General features: G+C 42.0%; 1 protein-coding gene across 2 annotated transcripts in view; it reads right to left on the bottom strand.

Annotated features, from left to right (window-relative positions):
- Nucleotides 1-24,601, bottom strand: part of KATNAL2 (katanin catalytic subunit A1 like 2) — a 67,518-nt gene that overhangs the window by 40,717 nt on the left and 2,200 nt on the right. For both annotated transcript variants that reach the window (XM_019464134.2, XM_019464136.2), the window contains exon 2: nt 926-996. In XM_019464134.2, coding sequence (XP_019319679.2) covers nt 926-996 — 71 coding nt within the window. The remainder of the gene's footprint in view (nt 1-925; nt 997-24,601) is intronic.

Genomic DNA, 24,601 nt, shown 5'->3' with positions numbered 1-24,601 from the left:
CAATACCTTTATTTTGAGGGAAGGAGAATTGAGGAATAAGAGTGTGATCTCTGTGTATGTAGCCTGCTGTAGGGCCCTGGGAATCTGATTTGATAGGCCTGAAACCTGAATGGGAAAGGGAACGTATCTCATGACTGGGTAGCTTTGTTAGAGTTTTCAAAATGCATAATGGAACTATATGTGTCAATGAGGCCATAAAATTATGAATCTAGGTTGCTGATGGTGGGGACAGGGACAGGCAGAGCACAGGGGATATTTAGGGGTGAAGCTATTCAATGTAATACTACAATGCTGGATGCATGACATTATGAATTTGTCAAAACTCATGGAACCATTCAACACAAGAGTAAACCCTGATGTGAACTATGGACATTAGCTAACAATAATATATCAAGATTGGGGGCACCTGGGCTGCTCAGTCCGTTGAGCATGAGACTCTTGGTTTCAACTCAGGTTACGATCCCAGGGTCATAGGGTCAAGCCCCGCCTTGGGCTCCACAATGAGTGTGGAGCCTGCTTAAGATTCTCTCTCTCTGTCTCTCTCTCTCTCTCTCTCTCTCTCTGCTCCTCTCCCTTGCTCACACCCTCTCTCTAAAATAATGTGTATATATACACACATATGCATATAGGTACATCTACATACACACATGCACACACACACAGATATTTATATATAAAGATTAGTTCACCAATTATAACACACGTACCACACCAATGTAAGATGTCAGTAACAGGGTAGACTGGCTAGGATAGGGGGATTCCCAATATATGGGAACTCTGAATACTTTCAGCTCAGTTTTTCTATAAATATAAAACTGCTATAAAAAATAAATTCTATTAGCTATTTTTATAAGTGTATATCTAGAAAAGTGGAGGTCAGACAAAGAGAGGAATCATGTCTGTAAATCTTTGAAACAGAACATACCCTTCTTGTGTTAAATAATGCAGAATCAAAATAAGAAGATTTTTTCGTCGTGCTTCTGTTCTCCTCTCACACTGTGAACAAACAGGAGAATTTAGATGGGACAACAATGAGATCTAACACTCTTTTTATAGCAATAAACCCTCGAAGGTAAATGTAACCTGTCAAAACCAAGAAGCATGACTTAAAGGCTGGAAGGCAGTTCAACGTCTCTAAGGATATGTAAAGTTATTTTCCATTGTCGTTTTCTTCTTAGAGCTGCCTTCTCAATTGTACACTGAAGGTACAGTGATTTAAATTAGAATTGCACTTTACTAGTCAACTTCTTCCTGCCAAGCTAATTGGCATTTTATTGCTTATAAGTGCAAAGAAATGAGTATACACGCTCCTGTTTGGGCCAGGTTAAGGAAGGTGATGGTAAAGAGAAACTTGTGAGCTAGAAATCAGCTCTGACAGCACAGCATCTTTGGTTCACCCGGAGACGCGCCCAGTCCCAGCACAAAGTGGCCTTGAGTTCCAACAAGCCACTCAGCGGGTGACTACACAGCCAAACATTTAGCATACCCACTGAGAGCAGCAGAGGCCAGAAGACGGAAATTCCTGCGTAATAATGTCCTTATTCAAACTCGATGCATGTGTACGTTTATTCAGCATTCGTGTGCTGTGTTTAGGTATCAGGTATCTCAAATTCCCCTGAAATGTATTCATAAGACACCTACTTTCAGTAATACCTCCCTTATTTGTGAATAACTTACCTGACATCTTTTTCTAAGGAGCATACAGGTAGGAACTGGATAAAAGCAAAAAAGGCCCCTCGGTGGCCCAAATAAACACGCTCATGACATGTATAAAGACTTTCAGACATTCATCCGAAGCTTTCTAAAAATTAATGTAATACAATTAAAACATGTGTGCAGTTATTTAAATCAAACAGTATTGGGGCACCTGGGTGGCTTGGTTGGCTGAGCATCCAAGCCGACTTCGGCTCAGGTCATGATCTTGTGGTCTGTGAGTTCGAGCCCCGCTTCGGGCTCTGTGCTGACAGCTCAGAGCCTGGAGCCTGCTTGGATTCTGTGTCTCCCTCTCTCTCTGCCCCTCCCCTGCTCACACTCTGTCTCTATCTCTCTCTCAAAAATAAATAAACATTAAAAAAAGAATCAAACAGTATTATAAATTATTTTTTCTTACATCGCTTTTTTTATGATGAAATATACATAATGTAAAATTTACCATTTAAGCCATTTATAAGTACAGTTTAGTGGCATTGAGTACATTCATATTGTTGTTAAGCCATCACTGCCATCCATCTCTAGAACTTTCTTCTCTCTCCCAACTGAAACTCTGTATTCATTAAACAATAACGCCCTAACCTCCTCCCCCTAAGCCCTGGCGCCTACCATTCTACCAGTCTACTTTCTGTCTCTAAGAATTTGCCTTTACTACGTACCTCATGTAAGTGGACTCACTTCAACAGTATTTGTCCTTTCGTGTCTGGCTTATTTCATTTAGCATAATGTTGTCAGGGTTCATCCATGTTGTAATATGTGTCCAAATTTTCTTCCTTTTTAAGGCTGAATAATATAGTACTATAAATTTTTATTTTTATAATTTTCTTAGGATTGTATTTTTTTAAGTAATCTCTACCTCCAACGTGGGGCCCAACCTCGTAACCCCGAGACCAAGAGTCTCATGCTCCACTGACTGAGCCAGCCAGGCACCCCCATAAATTTTTAACAAAAAACAATAGACTGTGCCCCCACTCCACTACCTCACTCCCCACTTCCCCGCTACAGGCAACAACCTTAATTAGCTTAGCCGTTTCTTCTGACACTCACCTCCATGTTTCTAAATACATCACTGTTTTGCGATACGTGAACACTAGGCATTAACTGTTCACATCCTGTTAAGGTAGATGAGAACTACGTTGCCATCCAACTTCTCACCCTCCCCTCCCCGCTACACTTATATCAATATTCAGTGCTTACATTATTATGACCATGTAAATAATGTTCACTGCTGAGTCAGAAAGCACTTACCCATTTCTGTACATTATTTTTTCTTAGAATGAATAATTGCCTCATTTTTTTAGCTTGGCTGTATACATATTACTAATTTTCAAACAGCAACACACCTCTAAAGTCCCCTCCTATCACTTTGTTCACCATCAAATACATCAGATAATGTGTCACATACACTTTCCCCACTCTTCCAAGGAATGCATTTTCCTTCAGTGCAAAAGAAATGGTCTCAGAATGCACGCCAGGGAAGAAGGCTTAGGATTGCCCTATGGAGCTTCCGTTGCTTTAGCGTGTGTGTATATGGGTTGGGACCCAACCTAAAATGTCTTACAGTTGGGGCACAGTAACAGATTGAAAGTCACTACACAAAATGACATTTTCCTGATCTTAAGACATTCAACATTGGCCATTTTTGCTCATTTTTCTGAAGATGTTGACATAACACTCTTGATAAAGACTGAAGCTTTTCTAATTTACCATATTTAGTAACTTTGACTCTGATAGTCAAAATCTATCCCCCTCCCCCACTCCATTTTTGTTTGTTTGTTTTTGTTTTTTTGTTGCTTTTTTTGTAATTTGATTTGACTTGCTTGTAGTGCCATCTAGTGTATTAGGAGGGGAACACTTCATGAAATTTAGGTTAGTTCCAAATTATTATTCGCATAAAAAATGACAATCATCGCAAAATTCAGTCCAAATCAGGTTTGCAAATAAAGATATAACCACATGTTAGAGAAACAGTAATAAGATTGATAGGATATGTTTCTAAGTAGAAAAATTCTCAAGTTCAGGCTTGGGGTTTTGATTCAGAATTTTAGAAGTCTAGAAGGTACTGGGAGATCATTGAGTCTCAAGAACCTAAGATCCAGATAAAGTAAGGGATTTGCTCAAAGCCTGCAGACTTGAGCTCAGAACCCAGTGTTCTTCCATCAGTTCCTCCCGGTTTAACCCCCTTCTCGTCAATCTCTGCTCCCACCCCTACACCTTGACTACAGACTAGAGAGAAACTGCTATTTTAATTTGCCAAAAACTGCCAAATTTGCTAAAATCAAACAACTGTGGTCACCAAACAGTCTTTCTTAGCTGACCTCACATGGTAACACACAAGTGGTGGCTCTTACAATTCCTCAAACCTAAAATCCCACAATTTTAGTGACCATTTCGAAGCAATTACTGGCTAGACCTCCTTCAAAAAGTCAGTCTCCCTGCTGCACCAGGAGCGTTGTGTCTCGTAGGATGATCATGCTTTTTAATTTCTGAATAGTCAGATTCCTGCTGTAAATGAAGCTAATCCATTTCACATGTACGTAAAGGTCTTTGAGAAAAAAAAGGATTGGAGCTAAAGAGCCATGAAAGCCATGCACGTTCTCAGAGGCGCTTCAGTGGACACTGGCTAGTGCCCTTTCCAACTGGGCAGTGTTTTTGCAGACTGTGGGGTGCTGTGCCCGTATCAGGGTCAGTGATTGGTGGGTGCTCAACAGCTGTTAGTTGCTTGTTCGTATAATTCAGAGTCTCTCCATCCTTCACTCTGGAAGCATGCACTTCTTAATCTAAACGTGCACAGGTGCACATGTTCTCTTATGAGTAGGATGCTGAGAAAAATTAGCTAAGGAGCGTTTTGCTTCTGTTCCTCAGTACTGCACACACCGCACTGTGTTTGGATGATAGCTCTAGATTTCCTAAAAAGGAAGGTCTGGGTAGAGCCAGAAAACTCATTAGGTGAACAGAAAAAGATCTTGAGAGGGATGTTTTTAAAAGGGGATGGGAGGGAGCGCCTGGCTGGCTCAGTTGATCTGAGCATGCGACTCTTGATCTTAGGGTGGTGAGTTCAAGCCCCACATTGGGCATAGAACTCACAAAGAAAGCAAGAAAGAAAGAAAGAAGGGAAGAAAGAAAAAAAGTGGGACATGGGAGCGCTGGGGAGGATGGAAGAATGGGGTGGGTAACAGTTAAGGGATGTAGAGTTTCTTTTTGGGGTAGTGAAGATGTTCTGAAATTACCGTGGTGATGGTTGTATGTGTACCTCTGTAAATATACCTCGGGTGAGTTGTCTGATATGTGAATTATATCTCAAATAAGACTGTTTTAAAATGCAAAAAAAAAAAAAAAATGGAGAGAGGTAGAGAAAAAAAAGACTAAAATGAATGTAAATAATTTGAGTAACTTTTTTACCCTGATTCACAAAACAAATGGTCTGACTGAAAATAGAAATCCTTTTGTGCAACATTTTAAAGTGATTCAAAATGGAAATGGTGGGGAGAAAGAGCTGCCGATCACCCACATCGCTGTGAGAGCCTGCTCCCCACCCTGGCGGCAGTGCCAGGGCCGGTCCTGGTCCCGGGTCCCGTCGTGGGATGGGGCGACCACTGGCGCTCCTTTATGTGCTCTGATCAATCAGCTATGTCCAGCCAGCGAGCCCAGCGTGAGCACTGGGTAGGTGTGCTGGACAGAAAAGAAAACACAAAACCCTCTGGGCAGACATTTCCCTTTACTGTATACTTTTTGGTTTTGTCATCATGGGCCATGCACATAAAAGTTGAAGAAACCACCTTAGGGGCACCTGGGTGGCTCGGTTGGTTAAGCCTCCGGCTTCAGCTCGGGTCATGATCTCATGGTTTGTGAGTTTGAGCCCCGTGCCAGGATGTGGGCTGACAGCTCAGAGGCTGGAGCCTGCTTTGGATTCTGTGTCTCCCTCTCTCTCTGCCCCAACGCCCGCTCATGTTCTGTCTCTGTCTCTCTGTCTCTCAAAAATAAATGAAGATTAAAAAAATTTTTTTAAGTATTTAAAAAAAAGTTGAAGAAATCACCTTAAATATTGTTAATATTTCTTCAGTTCATTGGACAAAAATAAGACTCTTTCAGTAAAACAAAAATTCCTTTTTTTTTTTTTTTTTACAGAGAGAATGTGTGTGCATGTCCATGAGTGGGGGACAGGGAGAGGGGGAGAGAGAGAGAGAGAGAGAGAGAGAATCTTAAGCAGGCTCCATGCCCAGCCCCAAGCCCAAACGTGGGGCTCAATCCCATGACCCTGGGGTCATGACCTGGGCAGAAATCAAGAGTCCCACGCTCCCCCCTCAAAATTCTTTAAAAGAAAGATCTTTTAAAGATCTGGCAAGGTCTGAAAGAATATGCTCTCACATATGACTGGTGGAAATGTAAACTAGTGCAAACCTTTTATAGAGCAAATTGGCAAAATCTATCAAAATGAAAAACGCACAGCCTCGTTGACCCAGCAATTCCACTCCTAGCAATTTCCATTGTAGAAGATCAATTATATTATATCGTAGAAATAGTCCATGTATGCACAGTGATTAATGTTCAAGGATGTTTAATACAACATTATTTGTGTTCGCAAAAAAATAGCAATAGGCTATAGACATCCATCAGTGGTTAAATAAGTCATGGCGCAAGCTCACTGTGGAAAGCAAGGCACCGGTGGGGAGAATGAGCCGGATCTATTTACACGGCTGAGTAAAGATTCTGAGCCCGTCGTGTTTTCGCTCCACCCACCACTGCCCCACCCCCCCGCCCCCAAATATTGTGTTGCTTGGGGCAAGAAAGCTTGAAACACAAGCCTGAATTAAATTTGATAAACAAAAAAACTTCAAACAGTACGGTTTAAAAAGAAAAGATTCTTGGGGACCTTGGGTGGCTCAGTCGGTTAAGCCTCTGACTCCGGGTTTCCTCTCGGGTCATGATCCCTGTGTTTGTGAGTTGGCGCCCCACATGGGGCTCCTCGCTGACAGCGCAGAGCCGGCTTGGGATTCTCTCTCTCCCTCTCTGCCCCTCTCCTGCTCGCTGTGTGTCGCCCTCTCTCAAAATGAATAAATTTAAAAAAATTTTGTTTTAATAAAATAAAAAATAAAAATAAAAGATTCCCTCTTCCTTCTATCCACTATTTTAATTTCTTGTGTAATCGTTCAGAATATCATATCATACCTACCAACATACCTATGTGCAACTTTTTTAAAGTTTATGAAAACAGGATAGTTTTATTTACACTGTTGGGCATCCTGCCTCTTCCCACCACTTAATAATGTATCTTGTGAACCTTCCAGTTCCAGCATCTGTAGATCTACCTCATTCTAAGACATGCTGTAAAGGGGAAAATCACATACACACCTACAATCCTTCACTCGTAGAAGAAGTAAGGAATAAAACCCAGATATGTAATTACCTCTGGGCACAGGAATGGGATGGGGACACGGCTACTTAAGTGCCAATCCATATGAATTGTTTAAATTTAATACGTGGGCAAGTAAAAAGCAAACACTTGGGTTGGACTGTTCACAGATTAGAAAATTTCTAGGCCAAGGAATTACATCCACCACCTTGGCAGAGAGCCACTCTGACATCCGGGTTCCCTGCCCAGGCTTGGTAGGTATGGGGTGCAGGGCTATGTTTTCATTCACAGGGAGGGGAAGATCCATACAAAGTCACCCAGAGGCACCTCCTCCTCCACACCACGCTGCCCACCCCTGTGACTACAGACCCCACCTGCCTCACTTCACCTCACATACACAGAGGCTGAAAAACCTAGGAATCGTCTCGTCCTCCATCCATAAGTAGGGCCTTTGGTTTCACAGCCACCCCGACAAAACTTGAGCTGGAGGATTTGTCAGAATTATCTCCCTTGGATTCCCTGGAGTGTTGTTTACACAGTGGACCCACTGACCTGTGAACTCATGGGCGATCAGGCTGAACTGGAGGACAAAAGTCTAATGCTTGAGAGGGAGGCACTTCTGGACCCTAGGCTGATCTGGGCAACGTTGGCCATATTCTTCAAAGAATATAAATAACCTATCAGAGAGGCTTGTTCAGGGGTTTGATTTCATTCCTGGAAAATGGTAGCCATCCCAGCACTAGTTGAGAGTATTTCCGGGGGGTTTTGGCCAGAATCACAAAGTTTGGCAGATAGTCCTGATGTCTATGGCAGATGATGGGGATTCAGGGGCATCCTTTGGTTCAGTGATTCAGAATTCTGTTTGGTAATGAAGCTGCTTCACAGAGAGCTTTCCTACTATGCAGATTGTGAAACGGCTTGTATTTGGGGGCTCCGGGCCTGGAAATAATACTTCAACTTTTTCTTTGAAACAAGTTAGGTGGTAGTTCAGAATTTAGTAAGAACAGAAAAAAGGTATAAGAAAATACTGTTTAAATACCTAATGCTAAATATTTAAGATGTGCTATCACTTGAAATACAGAATGTGGTCTTATAAAGTTATTAATTAAAAGTGTAAAGTTTACCAGATCTGTAACATCTTTATACTCCGGCCATTCAAATTAGCATGGAAAGTTGTCTTCTGAATGAAAAAACTAAGAATGGACCATCAACAAATGGCCAATTTAAACTGTAAAAGATGGTGTGCCCCTGAAATGGACACAATTAGATGCTCAATTAATTTCTGTCTACCAAAGAAAGGAGGACCAGAAGTGAACATAGAACGGGAGGTATCTCATTTGTCTCTGCTTCAATGATCTGGCTGTTTTCTTCTTCCTTCATTTCCTTTGTGGGCAATTGTGCAACAAAAATGCCTCCATTATCAGTTTCAAAATTGAATCCTATGATACTGTAGCCTGAGGAAAAGGAAGCATTGAATATCATCCCTAGTTTTAGACCCAGAAGATATTTAGGAAATGTTACTGTATATACACCACATGCAACATTAGTGCTTTTAATTTCTTTTTTACGGGTGCAATGGAGATTAATTTGCATGGGCTCGTTTCAATTTCTGTAATAAGATCCAAATTTTGCATTAAGCTTTCCATCTCAAAAACAAACAGTTAAAAAGGACACATTTCTTCTTTCAAATGTTTTTATTATAGTTCTATTTTACAGTCCCTGCATCTGATATTCACTTAAAAGCTTGAATATATACCCATAGGTTCTAATTTGTTTTTTGTTTGTTTCCTGATTACCTCCTGTTTGTACCAGGAAACTTGCTAAGTTTCAAACACTGTACAACTTGACAAAGCACTAGAACTACCAAAAGAGTGTCTACGGATCCAGGGGAGACATTTATTATATTTAATACAAAGTCAGAACTGGTCAGCTATGCTCAGGAACAGTGTGTTCCATGAGAAGAGACACTTGTTAATCCCGAGTATGAACTGGTGATGGAATTTGGGATTTCAGAGAAGTATAAAGTCTACTGAAACACAGAAGACTTTCCATGCCACACGGTGCCATTGTTATTCAACACTGAACCAGATTGCGGAATTATGATATTTGTGTTCTTTTCAGAAGCCCATGCTCACACAGGCTACTTTCTGCTTGCAACAGAGCTGCACGATGGGGAGATCAGACTGCCGGGCACAGTAAGGCGATATCAGTCCCCTGACATGTGCGATGTGAAGTTCTCAGTATCACCTATGAGGTAAATGAAAGGATTTGATGTAAATCCATCAAGCCTTTAGAACCAACTTTTCTGTCACCAGGGATCGAGCCTCAGAGATAGAGATCTCCAGGAAGCAATCAGACAAATCTAGGAGGGGAGATGTTCTGCAGAACGGTTCTCGTGGTTTCTGGAACAAGTCAGTGCCGTTGAAAATAAAAAAGAAAAGAAGAGAACAATAGAGAAAGTACGGGTGGGGGCTGTGGCAATGCAAAGAGACTTAAGGGCTATGACAACCAGATACAATGCATGACTAGTTAGAGAACTGTCTAAGTTCTCTGGTTAGAGAACTAGTTGGTTAAAGAACAGTACTTACTATATGATTTCATTTTGATAAAACGTGTGTGTGTGTGTGTGTGTGTGTGTGTGTGTGTGTGTGTGTGTAACTGTATACACATAGAAAAGGATCTGGAGGGGTGTGTGGATATACACTAAGGTTCACCTTTGGTTACCACCATAGTGTCTCTGGGTTGTGGGAATGTGGTGTTTTTATTTTATTTATTCTCTTCATTACCTATCATGTCTTTACACTTGATTTATGATTATGGAAGTAATCATGCAACATTAGAACTGCCAATTGATACTACTGAGAATATTGAAAATATAAAAACTGTCAGGAATTCTTAAATGTAATAACTTCTAAGACTTGGGGTATCTTTAAACCTAAAATGATGGGGAAAATCTAGACTACAAATAAACTACTATTTATAATGTTAAGACAACTGGAAAGTGAAGGAAAAGTTGAATAATACATAAAACATATACCCATAGCATTGTTCAAGCGATTAAAAACCTTAAATATAAAAAGATAAAGGAAGTGCAACCAGCGAGCTTTCCTGATTTGGGCAAGGGGTCTGGCCAGATGCATTCCTGGAGATCTGACTAGGATCTAATTGGATCCAATCCAATCAAAGGAGCTATAATCAATGCTGCCATTTTAAGTTAAGACTATTAAGTGATTAGTTTTAGTTGTAATAGTAGTAATAATAAAGTGCAGGGGCACCTCAGTGGCTCAGTTTCTTAAGTGTTGGACTCTTGATATCAGCTCAGGTCATGAGCCCAGGGTTCTGGGATGGAGACTCACATCAGGCTTTGGCACTAAGCATGGAGCCTGCTTACGTTCTCTCTCTCTCTCTCTCTCTCTCTCTCTCTCTCTCCCTTTGCCCCTGTCCCCTGCACTCTCTCTCTCAAATAAATAAATAAAAACAAATAAAAACTAAATAAAATGTAGTCCTTCTAAGATAAGGGTAAGTGCCCTCAAGGATAATTAGGGGGAGTCGGGCTCAGGCTCATCTGACTCAGGCTTTACTGCCGATGTTCAGGTGGTCAGAGCAAATGGCTATTCATTCATTCAAGAATGTATTCGATGCCTGTGTCCTACACCACTTTGGGGACAAGCCAGATGTAGGAACTATTACCGCCCTCACGGGGCTAAACTGTGTGACTTTGAACTATTCCCGTTCTCTCTCTAGGCCTCAATTCTTCCACCTACTCAGAGGTGTGTGTTCACCCAGGACCTAAACTACTTTGATTCAGGTTCCAGCTTCACCTCTTTCCGTTATGTAACCACATGCAAGTTAATTTGATCTGTCTAAACCTCAGTACTCTCATTCATAAAATGGGGGAAGTATTACCCGTTTTGTTGGGTTAAGCTGAGGTTAGAAAAGGTCGTCAACAGCAGGCGCAGGGCACTAGGGACCAGACCAGAGCCGGGCAGGGGGCCCAGGGACCCCCTACAGGAGTCAATTTCCTGGGGGTAAAGGTCCACAGCCCACACAGAGAGCGTGGGTGGGTCTTTCTAGGGCCAGGGTCAGGGTCCGGGGCTGGGCTGGCCACTGCGCTGGCTCCGCACCCCGAGGACCAGAAGCCGGGCTGCCGGGCACGCCCAGGCTGCAGGCCCAGCTCTCCAGGGCACGCTGGTCCGGGCCAGGTCCGCATGGGGCCAGAGGTGGCACACGAGCCCTGCCCGAGCAAGGGCAGAGAGGTCGGGGCACCCCGTGGTGCAGGAGCTGCAGGCGAGCCAGCCACAGGCCCTGACCCGAAGAAGCTGCAACAAGATTTGAAGGGACTCTGCCTGGCTCCACTCAGTAGCTGTGCTCCCCGAGACCAGGGTGGCGGGACAGTCAGTCGCCTGCACAAATACCAGCAATCCGGCGGCCTGGCCAGGGACGTGGCCCAGGGGCAGAGGCTGGCTCCCATGGATCAAACACTGAGCCTGCTTTGGAGAAGAGGATTCCCCAAAGCGTCCTGGAACCGCTCCTTAGGAGGCCGGAACCGAGGGAGACCGGCCACAACCCTGCAAAAGCCTCCAGCGGCCGATCAGACGGCCCTGAGCACAGACAGAAAAACCACAGAAAAGCCTCCGAGCTCCAGAGGCCCCACCCGGTGTCCCACAGTCGTGAGAGGAGATGGGAAGAGCCACAGCGTTGCTCCAATTTAGCCCTGAGAACAGGAATCTTCTGGTTACGCGCTGTCCCGTCCACTGTCTGCGGGTCCTCAGCAGTTGTCCGGACCCAGCACAGATCCCTGTCGGAGGCCCATGCTGCAGTGGCCTTCTCCAGGCCACTCTGGTGCCTCTCAGGACAGACGGGGACACAGCCAAGAATGCCACCTGGGTGGCCCCAAGGGAAAGGGGCTGTGAGTCAAAGCAAGGGGCACCGGTCTTCCCAAAGGGACAAAGTCCTGGTGGGTGCCAAAGGACATGAGAAGTCCTCTGCTTTGCTCGGCCAGAAATCACGCCAGGCCTCCTCCAGGGAGGAAAGCCCAAGGCCTCTCTCCCAAGACAACACAAAGAAGAAACGCCCTCTGTAGGGCTGTCCAGAAAGAAGGAAAGAGGGGCCACTGCCTTCACGAGTGTTCACTCCATCGTGGTTGCTACAGACTGCACCGCCTTAAGATGCAAGAGCGCAAGGCTCAGAGAAAACCAAATCAGACAAAAACAAGCAAAGTCTAGACAGCTTAGACTTGGAAAGTGGGCAGGAGGCCTGTTGCCCAAGGCGAAAGAGAAGGTTCTAACAACCCAAGGATTCAGGAAGGGAAAATAAAAACTTTTAATTTGGATAGAAAGCCAATGGGCTCCCTCCCTGAAGTTGAGGAGGCAGATCTGGATGATGAATTGCAGCCACCCACTGTGTCTTTTGAGTCCTGCTTCAACTATGACCGCCCCTGGGGTGGGGGTGGGGGTAGGGGGAGACTGAAAACTTCAGCTACTGCATTCTGAGAAAAAGGACTTCAGAATGACCCTAAAAGCACTAGTGAAAACTTGGACTCGGTTCAGAAATGACCTCAGGTGAACAAAACAAGTCAGGGAAGGCACAGCCGTCTGGAGCCCATCGGGCCAGGCTGAAAGAGGTCCCTGCTGACTCACTACCAGTGTTGACAGACCTCCCATTACCCAGGGCACAGGCCCGTTACCAGCCTCTCGTGTCTTTGCATTGATGTGCTCCTTCCCACCAAAGCAAGAAGCGCTGTCTTCACCCCAGGAAGAGGAAGAAGCTGGATTTACCGGACGCAGAATGAATTCAAAGATGCAGGTGTTTTGTGGTCCCAAGTGTGCCCAGCTCCACGAAATGATGACCTGGTACCACCAGTGCATCCGGATACTTAAAAACAACATGGATCTTTGAAGTGGGAGGAGCCACACATTCCGTTCCTGAACCCATTTTGGAGATTTTATGCCGATCAGCTATGTGGCATACAGAAATACAGTCATGTGCTAGTTGAAGAAATCGATAAATTATGGAAAACTCATTGACACCAATGAGAAGATCCAGAAGAGCGTGAGGCGTGGTGGGCGATGTTCGTGCAGCTTCAGGAGGCCCGAGGGTGGTGGCTGTGGGGGCTGACAATGAACGTGGGGTCTGCACGGGCCAATAAGCCCTAGGGCTGACCAGCAAGGCTGGTCCTTTTCAAGCCGGTGGCCCAGCACCCTACTGATGTTCTAAGGAGCCGGGAGACGTTTGCACGGAGGAGCCGCTGATCAAGCTAGCACCACACCATGCCCTCGGCGGCGGTGACGGAGGGACAGCTTTAACCTCTTCTCAGAGAAGACGGCCTGCGACCGCCCGAGCTCCCGCAGTGCCCACTGGGCCGTGGAAACCCGCCAGGAAAAGTGCCCAGATGACAGCCAAGCCAGTGTTAGACTTCAAGAACACATTCTCCCCACATAAGCTGAGACTTGCCTTGGACACGGAATTTGGGGTGGGGAAGACAAGGGCGGCGGGGGTTCTGAGATGGCACTTCCCCGGGAGACCAGAGGCTCTTGCTTTGCGGAAACTTCGGGACTCTCACTCCTGTAGTTTGCAAAGGTTGTACCTGAGAACCTATGTGCCACAGCCACTGCCTCCCCGCCTGGAGAATACTCCAGAATTCCCAACACGTGAAACCTCAGTTTTACTGAGGATTTAAAAAAAAAAAAAAGTTTTTTTTTAAATGTTTTTGTTTATTTTTGACGGAGAGAGAGAGACAGAGCATGAGTGGGGGAGGAGCAGAGAGAGAGGGAGACACAGAATTCGAAGCAGGCTCCAGGCTCTGAGCTGTCAGCACAGAGCCCGATGCGGGGCTCGAACCCACAAACTGTGACATCATGACTTGAGCCGAAGCCAGACACTCAACCGACTGAGCCACCCAGGCGCCCCTTTACTGAGGATTTTAAGATCAATTAGAGTTTTGTCAAGTAGCCCCTCTGTAAACAATAAGACATTGTTTTAATAAGTAGTATTCTCAGATTGTTCATACATACATACATAAAACTACTTGGCATGGGATTATTTTTTTTAATCTCAGAGTAAATAAGGCTTTCTTGGACACAAACCCAGAAACCATTAATTAAAAAGACTGATAAATTTAACTACATAAAAATTTTAGAAATCAAAAACAAGGTCAAAAGACAGCAATCTGGGAAAGATTTACATTTTTTTTTTAAACATTCAAAGGCCAACCTCCTTTATATATAATAAGCTCTCACAAATCAGCGGGAAAAAAAGACCACAATTTGCTATAAAAATGAGCAAAACATAGGAAAAGATGGTTCACTGGAAAGGAAACACAAATGACTCTTAATTTTATGAAGAGATGCTCAATCTTACAAAAATGCAAATGAAAAACATAATGTGATACAAAATTTTACCTATTAGATGAGTCAAGTTCAAAAGAACAGCCTGCTGTGTTAGAACAAATTATCATGCATTATTAGTAGACGTGTAAATTGATACAACGTTTGTTGGAGTTAATAGGCAAAATGCTGAAAGCATACATTCTTTGGTACAGAAACATCACTTTTAGAATAAGAGACTGAATATATAAATGGGTAATGGTCAGACCCACATAAGCTCAGGAAGCCAAACCACAACCTCTGCGGCAACCAACCCAGAACACCGAACCACAGCCTCCACGGCAAGCAGTCCAGGAAACTAAATCACAGCCTCTTGTAGCAATTGGCCCAGAACGGTCAGGATTCGGTCAACAACTGACAGCCTCACAATTTTTGCCCCCAGCTTCCAAATCAGGACAGAGCAGAGAAAGCCAAATATGCTGTCCAAATCAGGTACATAAGGTACCCTGCTTCTGGGTAGCCTGCCTCCAGCTTTCCCCAAGTCAACAACCTCCAATCAGAAAATACCTGAAGCCTTCCTTTTTTTCACTGCAAAGCTTTCCCACTCCCTTGCCTGCCTTTGATTCTCTGCCAAATACATGCAAGGGACGGTACCCGACTCCTTTGCTACAGCAAGCTTAATGGGGATGGTTAAAAAATGCTCTCATTTGGATGGTTTTCATTGAGTTCCACAAGAACTTTATTCTACAGATGCACCTATGCCAAATATACACATATAAAAACTCTTGGACATAACAACTTCACTTATAGGATTTTATTACCCTGTAGATCTACCTGCGTATGTACGTGTATTCATTAATCCACAGACATAACCAAGACATTTAAGCCACTTTTTCCCAAGTACATTTGCCTGCCTGTAAGATACTAAGATGCCGAGTAGTATGTTTGACAGCCTCAAGGTGCTATAGGTGCAAAAGTTGGAATCTAGGACACAGCATAATAGGGGACGCTGGTAAAAAATATAAAGGAGGACTCAGTCCTAGGACTCAGGGCTAAGGACAAAGGAGAAGTTAAGCTGCCCAAGCTCAGTTTCCCATTGTCTATGTGGCTCAGAAAAATCTCAGTCCCCGAAATTGGATTAAGATGTTCCTGGATTGCTAGTGTCTCCCCCCTCAGGTACAATAATGCCTCCTATCCCCACTTCTAGTCAACATTATAATAGAGGTCTAAACCAGGAAGTTTAGGCAAGAAAACCAAATGGCGTAAGAATTTGAAAAGAATTAATTCTGTCTTTATTCATGGATAATATGATTGTGTAAATAAAGAAGTCAAAAGAATCCACAAACAATTCTTAGAATGAATGAATGAATTTAGCAATGTTGCTCAAATAAAATCAACATACAAAAATCAATTACGTTTCTACATACCAATAATAAACATAAAATGAAGTTTAAAAACACAAGAAGCCATTTGCAGTGACCACTTACAATAGTATCAAGAAACTAAAAGCGTATCTAACAAAAGATGGACCAAATACACGGAAAACCCTATATTGCTCCTGAAAAAAAATTGCGAATGTTGTCAGAAAAAAGATAGGCATTGACCAGAAGGCTCATTATTTTTAAATTGTCAATTCTCCTCACGTTTATCTTCAGATTCAATTCCATCCCAATCAAAGTCCAGCAATCTTTGTGGAGTTTGACAAGTTGATTCTAAAATATATAAATATGTCTTGTGGATAATAGTAACCATTTAATTAAAAAAAACCAGTAGAAGTATTTGATTTAATAGATATGGAGATTATGCAACTATAGGTATTAAGACAGTGTGGTATTAGCCCAGGAAATAGACAACTAGACCAGTGGAACAGACTTGAGGGCCCAGAAACAATTCTGCATATACACGGATGAAGAACAGTGTTGGAAAGGACATCTTTTCAGTAAATGCTTTTGGAAAAATTGTATGTCCTACCTCCTTCCTTATACACAGACGTGTGTGTGTGTGTGTGTGTGCGCGCACAAATCAGTTTCACATGGATTACAGATCTAAATGTGAGCACAATATGATTTTTAGAAGATAATATAAAAGAATATTTTCATGATTTTGGAATAGGGAAAAGATTTTCTAAGGGTACAAAAAAAAACATTAACTGTAGAAGAAAAGATTAATAAAGTGATTTTTATGGAGCACCTGGGTAGCTCAGTCAGTTAAGCTACCGGCTCTTGGTTTTGGCTCAAGCCATGATCTCGCGGTTCGTGAGTTCCAGCCCCGTGTTGGGCTCTACCCTGACAGTGCAGAGCCTGCTTGGAATTCTCTCTCTCTCCTTTTCTCTCTGCCTCTAACCTGCTAGCACTCTCTCTCTCTCTTTCTCAAAAGAAATAAATAAACTTAATAAATAAATAAAGTGACTTTTATTAAAATATGCATTTGTGTTCATAAAAGAGAACATTTTGGTATGTTGAAAATATCAACATTTGGAAGAATTAATATACAAATACATAGTGAATTCCCCGGAAGAATCAATTAAAAAGACAAAGTAACCCAATAGAAAAATGGACAAGAAAAATAGGTGCCTTGCAAAATGACATCTCCAAATAGCTAATAAACAAAAGGTACTTGACCTCATTTGTAATCAAGGACACATAAAGGAAAAATAATTGGTAATACCACATATTGATAAGGGTGTGGACCAATGGGAATTCTCATGCGCTGCAAGGGCAATATAAACTGATATAACCACTGTGGGAAGTTGTCTGGCATTACCTACGGAAGTTGGACGTATGGCTAGTCTATGTTTCAGCAATTCCTTTCCTGGGGGTCCTATGTTTACCAGTTAGCTGCCTTCCCTACTAAAATATAATCACCATGAAGGTAGAGGAAGTGTCTTTTTTTTCACCACTATATCCCCAGAACTTAACGTATCTCATTCAGGTTCTCCATAAATATTTGTGGAAAGACTTCCAAGATATGTAATAAAGTAAGGGGGAAATACAGAATGAAGAAAATAATCTCTTCTGTGAAAAGAAAAAGATATAAATATATATGCAGTATGACATGTAAATATATTTCTAAATAGATATATAAGAAACTATAGATGATAGTTTCTTACAGGGTGAGAAACCAGAAGTGGGCAGGGGGGTAGAGAGTAGGGAAGAAGGCATTTACTTTTCATTATATACCTTTTGGTTAAATACTGTTTGAATTTTTATACCATTTTTAATTTTTAAAAAAATTTTGTAACGTTTATTCAGTTTTGAGAGACAGAGACAGAGACAGAGCGAAAGCAGGGGAGGAGCAGAGAGACAGGGAGACACAGAATCTGAAGCAGGCTCCAGGCTCCCAGCACAGAGCCTGACGTGGGGCTCAAACTCACAAACTGTGAGATCATGACCTGAGCCAAAGTTGGCCACTTAACTAACCAGGCACCCCTTTATTTATGTATTTTTTTGAGAGAGAGATAGACAGAGAGAGTGCAAGTCGGGGAGGGAGTAAAGGGGGAGAGAGAGAGAGAGAGAGAGAGAGAGAGAGAGAGAGAGAGAATGAATCTTTAACAGGATCCATACTCAGTGCAGAGCTTGACGTGGGGCTTGATCCCACAACTCTGGAATCATGACCTAAGCTGCAGTCAAGAGTCAGATGCTCAACTAATTGAGCCACTGGGCACCCCTGCATTTTTATACCATTTTTGAAAGCAACTTTATTAAGGTATCCTTTAAATATAGTACAATGCATCCATCTCAAGTGTCCAGTCCCATGAATGTGTGCACATCTGTAATCAAAACTCCAACCCAGACGTAGAACATTTCTGTCACCCAAATGTGTTCCTTCTGCCCCTATGGCTGTTGGCAGAATTCAGTCCCTTATGAGTTGTAGGACTCTGAGCTTGAGTTTCTTGTCGGCTAGTGGCTGGAAGCTTCCTTCAGTTCCTTGCCACATGGGTGTCTCCAAGGGCAGCTTATGATGTAGCAGATGGCTTTGTCACAGTCAACAAATGTGTATCCTGCCTGCAAGTTTTTGAGTTTCTTGGGTTTATGGGGAAATTTTGGCCATGGTTTCTTCATATTTTTTCCTCATCTTCATCTCCAATCTGGGCTATGAACTGCACATATGTTAGACTACTTGACATTGTCCTTCAGGTCACTGAGGCTTTGTCCATTTTTTTCTTCAGACTTTTTCCATGTGCTGTGGTTTAGATAGTTTCCAGTGAGTCTTTTAGATTAAAATTACCATCTTTTTCAACTCTGTAAGTTGTGTTTTATTCTTTTTGTATCTTCTGGTTTTTTCCTCTTTATGTTTTCCTGAGGTCCCCAAAGTCCTTGTCTGCTAATGCTGTCTTCTCTACTATTTCTAAACCCATTTCTGTTAACTGATGCTTGTCCCGGTTTTATTATATTTTTCTGTTTCTTATGACTGCTAGTAGTTTTTTATTGGATGTCAGTCTTTGCGAATATCTGGATTTTATTGTCTTCTTTTAAGTGTGTTGAGTTTTATTTTGGCAGATAGTTCAGTTACTTACAGGTAAGTCTGATCTTATCATGTCTTGTATTTAAGCTTTGTTAGGAAAGATATATCTAAAGTAGCCTTGCTCTAGGGCTGGTTTAGCACAGAATCCCGGAATCTCAGCTAAGTGCTCTGCTGGTCCACAACATTTCTCCACTCAGGCTGGTTGACATTAAGATGGCTTTCAATGGTATAAGGAGGTTCTATGAGCACCGGTAGGTAGGTGTTCAGTTTATCGTTCCCTGGTAATTGGTTTCCCCCCAGCTTTGTACATTTTTACCCGATGGATGCACAGCTTAGTATTCAGCCCCAAACTCAGAAATATGGAGCAACTTGTTTGCATAGACCCTCCTCTCTGGTCCCCTTTCTCCCCAAACTCCTTTCTGTCTCATCTGTGCTCTGCATAGATACTCCCGTGTGGGCCAGAACCCAGTTACTTCTTTCAAGCGGAAGGCCTTTACTCATGAGCACATTGTTCACTGTCTGAAAACAGATTATTCATCTATAATACAAATAAACTGCAGGCCAGTTTTCTAGCTTTGTACAGCAGGAAGGCTATCACAGTGGAAAGCAGAAGGCTATATCAATTGTTTTAATGCCTACAAGCTTTATCTGGGTGGTGAGATATATACTTTTTACATTTAAAAATAAAACCTGATAAATGTTATTTTTTCCAAAGGAAAGGGTGTTTTTAACCCAAGACATCAAATATACAAATTCATATCTGTATACTCTCATGTTCTCTTTTAGTGGTTAAAAAAAGAAATAAAACACAAAAACAAGTGTCCAAGAGTAGCCATCTGACATCAGCAAAGTGTTCCAGGTTGTCTGATTAGTCTCCCTTTGTTGGCCCAAGTTCAGAAAGAACGTGGTCCCACGGCAGCCACCACATTTTACAGGATACCCACAAGGCTGCAGCAGTGGTCAGCAGTGAAGTGGTTAATCTTCCTTATGTAAGAGCAGAGAAGAGCACTTAAAACATAAAAGTTACTTAAAATTCAGCTTAGCTTTATGGTGATTTAGAGTTTGTTTAATTAGTATTTAGAACTGCACATTGTTTATAGCTATTGGTATTTCAATAGATGCTTAAATGTTTAAACATTTAAAGTTTAATACGCCTCAGTTCTTTGAAGAAAAACATTGATGTAATTAAATTTTCAATTACTCTTCTTTTTTTTTAGGGGCCCATGCAATTAATAAAAGCTAAGGCATTTAACAACACTCATTTGCAAACCTAGTCAACCACCTCATTAATTAGCTAACACTTAGAGTAGATATTTTTAATATAAAGGCTCACAGACGCAAAGTCACAACTTTTGAAAAGTACATATGATGACACATGAGAATAAATAAAATTAACTTTGCTTCAGGATTATTCTGTGTCACACATGAATGTGTGGATCAATTATGGCTTTCCAAAAGCATTCTTGTGCACTGATACCAATTACTGTTTATTTGTTTTGAACGTGTGGTCAAATTAAAAACACTGAAGCAATTGCTCCTTGGAGGTGCCTTGCCCTTAGCACATTTTAGAGGACTTTAAATTCAAGTCGGAAAGAAGAAAGTGGCAGGGGCATACAGATTGGAAACAGTCTTATTTCAATTAAACACTACGTTTAAAATGGAATCGGAGCAAATTCTCCATTCCCAGATCTTTGCTACCCAAAGATCACCAGCAGTAAGAGTATTACACGAGAGCTCACGACATACACCCCACCCCAGAACTACTGGATCGAAGCAGCATTTTCAAAACATCTCAGTGTTTAGTGTGTATGTTAAGGACTGAGAAGCGCTGAAAAGGCATGACCAGTGTGCTTGTCAGGAAAGAAACTTGCCAGAGTCCTTGCCCTTAAGGAGCTTATTGTCTCCTGGGGTGGGAGAAAGGGGTCAACAAGGAAGAATTCAATTATGATTTCCAGGGAAAAAGGAGGTGTGGTGATGTCTGCTTACTGCATCAAGGAGGCATCAAGTCTGAGAAACAGGCTGACCAGGAAAGGCAAGTTCAGATCCTAAAGCACAAGACTTTAAGGGGCAGAGAAAGAGAAGCTCATCGAGGAAGCCAAGAAGGAAAGTAGAACGCTAGGAGACTGAAAACCAAGTAGTAGTATCATGCAAACCAAGAGAAGAGTCATGTTCTAAGGGTAATCAACGGTCAATACTCCCATTTATGGATATCTCAGTACCATGTTTGATACATGTTGGGCGCTAAGTGTTTACTAAGTATTTACCTCAGTGTTAAGTAAAAACCAGGATATGAATTCAAAAATGTCTAACTCTCTTATGCTCAGCCATCAGCTCCTACCATTTCCAAAGAAATAACCGTATTTAAAACCAAATTTGAATACGTAAGTATATGTATGACAAATGCCTAACTTGAAACCAACAAAAAAATTAAGTTATCTTTTTTTATTTTTAAAAATTTTTAAAGTTTATTTTTATTATTTATTTTGAGAGAGAGAGAGAGAGAGAGAGAGAGCATGCATGAGTAGGGGAGGGGCAGAGAGAAGGAGAGACAGAATCCCAAGCAGGCTCTACCATCAGTGCAGAGCCTGATGTGGGGCTCAGACTCACAAACTGTGAGATCATGACTTAAGCTGAGATCAAGAGTCCAACGTTTAACCAACTGTGCCACCCAGACACCCCTAAGTTATCTTTTAGATATGAATCATATATTAGTTGATTTTATATATTCACTCCTCTGAACCCCTGCAAAAGCAACTACTGTGATTCATTGTACTCAGTAGGTATTCAATAAATATCTGTAAAATAAAAAATGCTCTAGAGACCATTTATCTTTTATTCCTCCCAAAACCACATTAAAACTATGATAAAGAAATAAAAACACAATGATCCGTCAAGAACAAAGACTCCACCCACCATGGGAGCACCCAGATACATAAAGCAACTATTAACAGACATAAAGGAAGAAATTGACAGTGACACAGTAATAATAGAGGACTTTAACACCCCACTTAAATCAATGGATTGATCATCCAGAGAGAAAATGAACAAGAAAACAGTGGCTCTGAACCACACATTAGACCAGGTGGACCTGATAAATACAGAACATTCCATCCCAAAACAGCGGAATACACATTCTTTTCAAGTGCACATGGAACATTCTCCAGGATAGATCACACGGTAGGCCACAAATCTCAGTAAATTAAAAAAGATCGAAATCACATCATGCATCTTTTCCAACTACAACACTATGGAACTAGATATCAATCACAAGAAAAAATCTGCAAAGAATACAAATACACGGAGGCTAAATAACATGTTACTAAACAATGAATGGGTCAACCAAGAAACCAAAGAAGAAATCAAAAAAAGACATGGAGACAAATGAAAATGAAAACACAATGGTCCAAAATCCGCGAGATGCAGCAAAAGCTGTCCTAAGAGTGAAGTTTATAACAATACAGGCCTACCTCAAAAGCAAGAAAAATCTCGCAATCTCAAATAAACAACCTAACCTTACATCTAAAGGATCTGGAAGAACAAAGTCCAAAAAGCCAGTAGAAGGAGGGAAATAATAAAGATTAGAGCAGAAATGAGTGAAAAGGAAAAGGACAAAGACCCTAGAAGAGTGACAGCAAGCAGTTATGACCACAAAATTGACATATGGATACAGGAGTGCTGATGCATAGGGGCACATGTACCCCAATGTTTATAGCAGCGCTTTCAACTACAGCCAAATTATGGAAAGAGCCTAAATGTCCATCAATGGATGAATGGATAAAGAAGATGTGTTTTATATATACAATGGAATACTACTTGGCAATGAGAAAGAATGAAATCCTGCCATTTGCAGCAACGTGGATGGAACAGGAGGGCATTATGCTAAATGAAATAAGTCAGAGAAAGACAGGTGCCATATGTTTTCACTCATTGGTGGGTCTTGAGAAACTTAACAGAAGACCATGGGGGAAGGGAAGGGGAAAAAAAAGTTACAAACAGAGAGGAGGGAGGCAAACCATAAGAGACTCTTAAATACAGAGAACAAACTGAGGGTTGATAGGGGTGGGGGAGAGGGAAAGCGGGTGATGGGCATTGAGGAGGGCACTTGTTGGGATGAGCACTGGGTGTTGTATGGAAGCCAATTTGACAATAAATTTATTTAAAAAATAAAAAATAAAAAAATTTGACATATGGAAAGCAAATAGATAAATGCCTGCTGACTTAAGAGAGCAAAGAGGGGCACCTGGGTGACTCAGTCGGTTGAGCATCCGACTAGATTTTGCCTCAGACCATGATCTCACGGTTCATGAGATCAAGCCCCATGTTGGGCTCTGTGCTGACAGCATGGAGCCTGCTTGGGATTCTCCCTCTCCTCTCTCTCTCTGCCCTCCCCCGCCATCAAATAAACAAATAAACATTTTTTAAAAAGAGCAAAAAAAGACAAAAGCAAAGACAACCAAAATCAAAGAAAACCGACACCTGTAGGGAAAGTAGTGAACAAGAAGCACATAAGTATGACAGAGCCCTAGACAATTACAGGAACTCATGGCACTGGCTACTTCTGGAGTCACCAGGCACCTCTAAGGACAGAAGTAATGAGGAGCAGGCTGAACACAGTATAAGAGATTCCCTCCCTCACCCCAGTCAGGTGACAATCCCTCCCCTCCCCTGGCTAAAGATTGGACATTTATCCTGAGGAGAAACACAGCCGGATAAACTTTGGGAAGGAAAGAGTAATTAAGTATTCAATTACATATATTTTTTTAAAGTAGGCTTCATGCCCAGTGCAGAGCCCAAAGCAGGGTTTGAACTCACAACCCTGAGATCAAGGCCTGAGCCCAGATCAAGAAGAGTTGGACACTTAGTTGACTGAGCCACCCAGGTGCTCCAGTACCCAATTATGTAATTAAGGAAGGAGTAATTAAGTATAAGTAATAAGTAATTAAGTGAGGAGAAACCCCCACCTTCCACATAGCTGCCTTTCCCTGCTTAACTCCTACAACAATGGCAATCATGCTTATTTTGCCCTCATTCCTGTAGGAAAGTGTAGAGGATTTCTTCTTGGAGAAATCGAAGACCTCAGAACAACATATATACGTATAAATATATATATACATATGTATACATACATATATATATTTGAAACAACAATAAAAATCAGCCAGATAAAAAGCATGTATTCTGGAAGTCCTAATATAGTAGATGATGTAGATGATCAAAATTCCTTGTGGACACACAGTCCTTTTTATATCCGGTTCACCAGATCGCCGCACCCACCTCCACCTTATTCCTTCTGCAGACACAACTAATCACAACTCCTTGCACTTGCACCCCCTGCAAAATCGAGACACCAATGGGCATACCTAAATATGTCTCTCAGCACCACCTAGGGAATAAAACGAAAAAATAAAACTGGGTGTGCCTTCAGGTTACATGAATTCTGTTGGAGAGGCCTCGTTACAGGCAGGAAACAGATAGGAACAAGTTAATCACAATTAAATACTAACTTGTATGGTACAGAGTATATGGAGTTCAGAGACATGTCAGATCAAAGAGAACGTGCCACAGATCAAAGGAGCTGTGGGAGGCAAAGTGGAAAGTGGTGAGGAAGAGGCTGGATGTGGAAGTTGGGCCGCATCATTGCAGTACTCTGTAGGTTATGTCAAAGTTCGGGGGTTTTATCCCAAGGGTAATGAAAAGCCAATAAAAGGACCCCAGCCAGGGAGTGACACGATTTTAGGAAGATCACTGG

This window comes from Panthera pardus, unplaced genomic scaffold (assembly GCF_024362965.1).
Source record: "Panthera pardus isolate Hobbes unplaced genomic scaffold, ASM2436296v1 HiC_scaffold_15, whole genome shotgun sequence".
Classification (NCBI taxonomy): domain Eukaryota; kingdom Metazoa; phylum Chordata; class Mammalia; order Carnivora; family Felidae; genus Panthera; species Panthera pardus.
The sequence above is the reverse complement of the archived record's forward strand: the minus strand, read 5'-3'. Positions and strand labels throughout refer to the sequence as shown.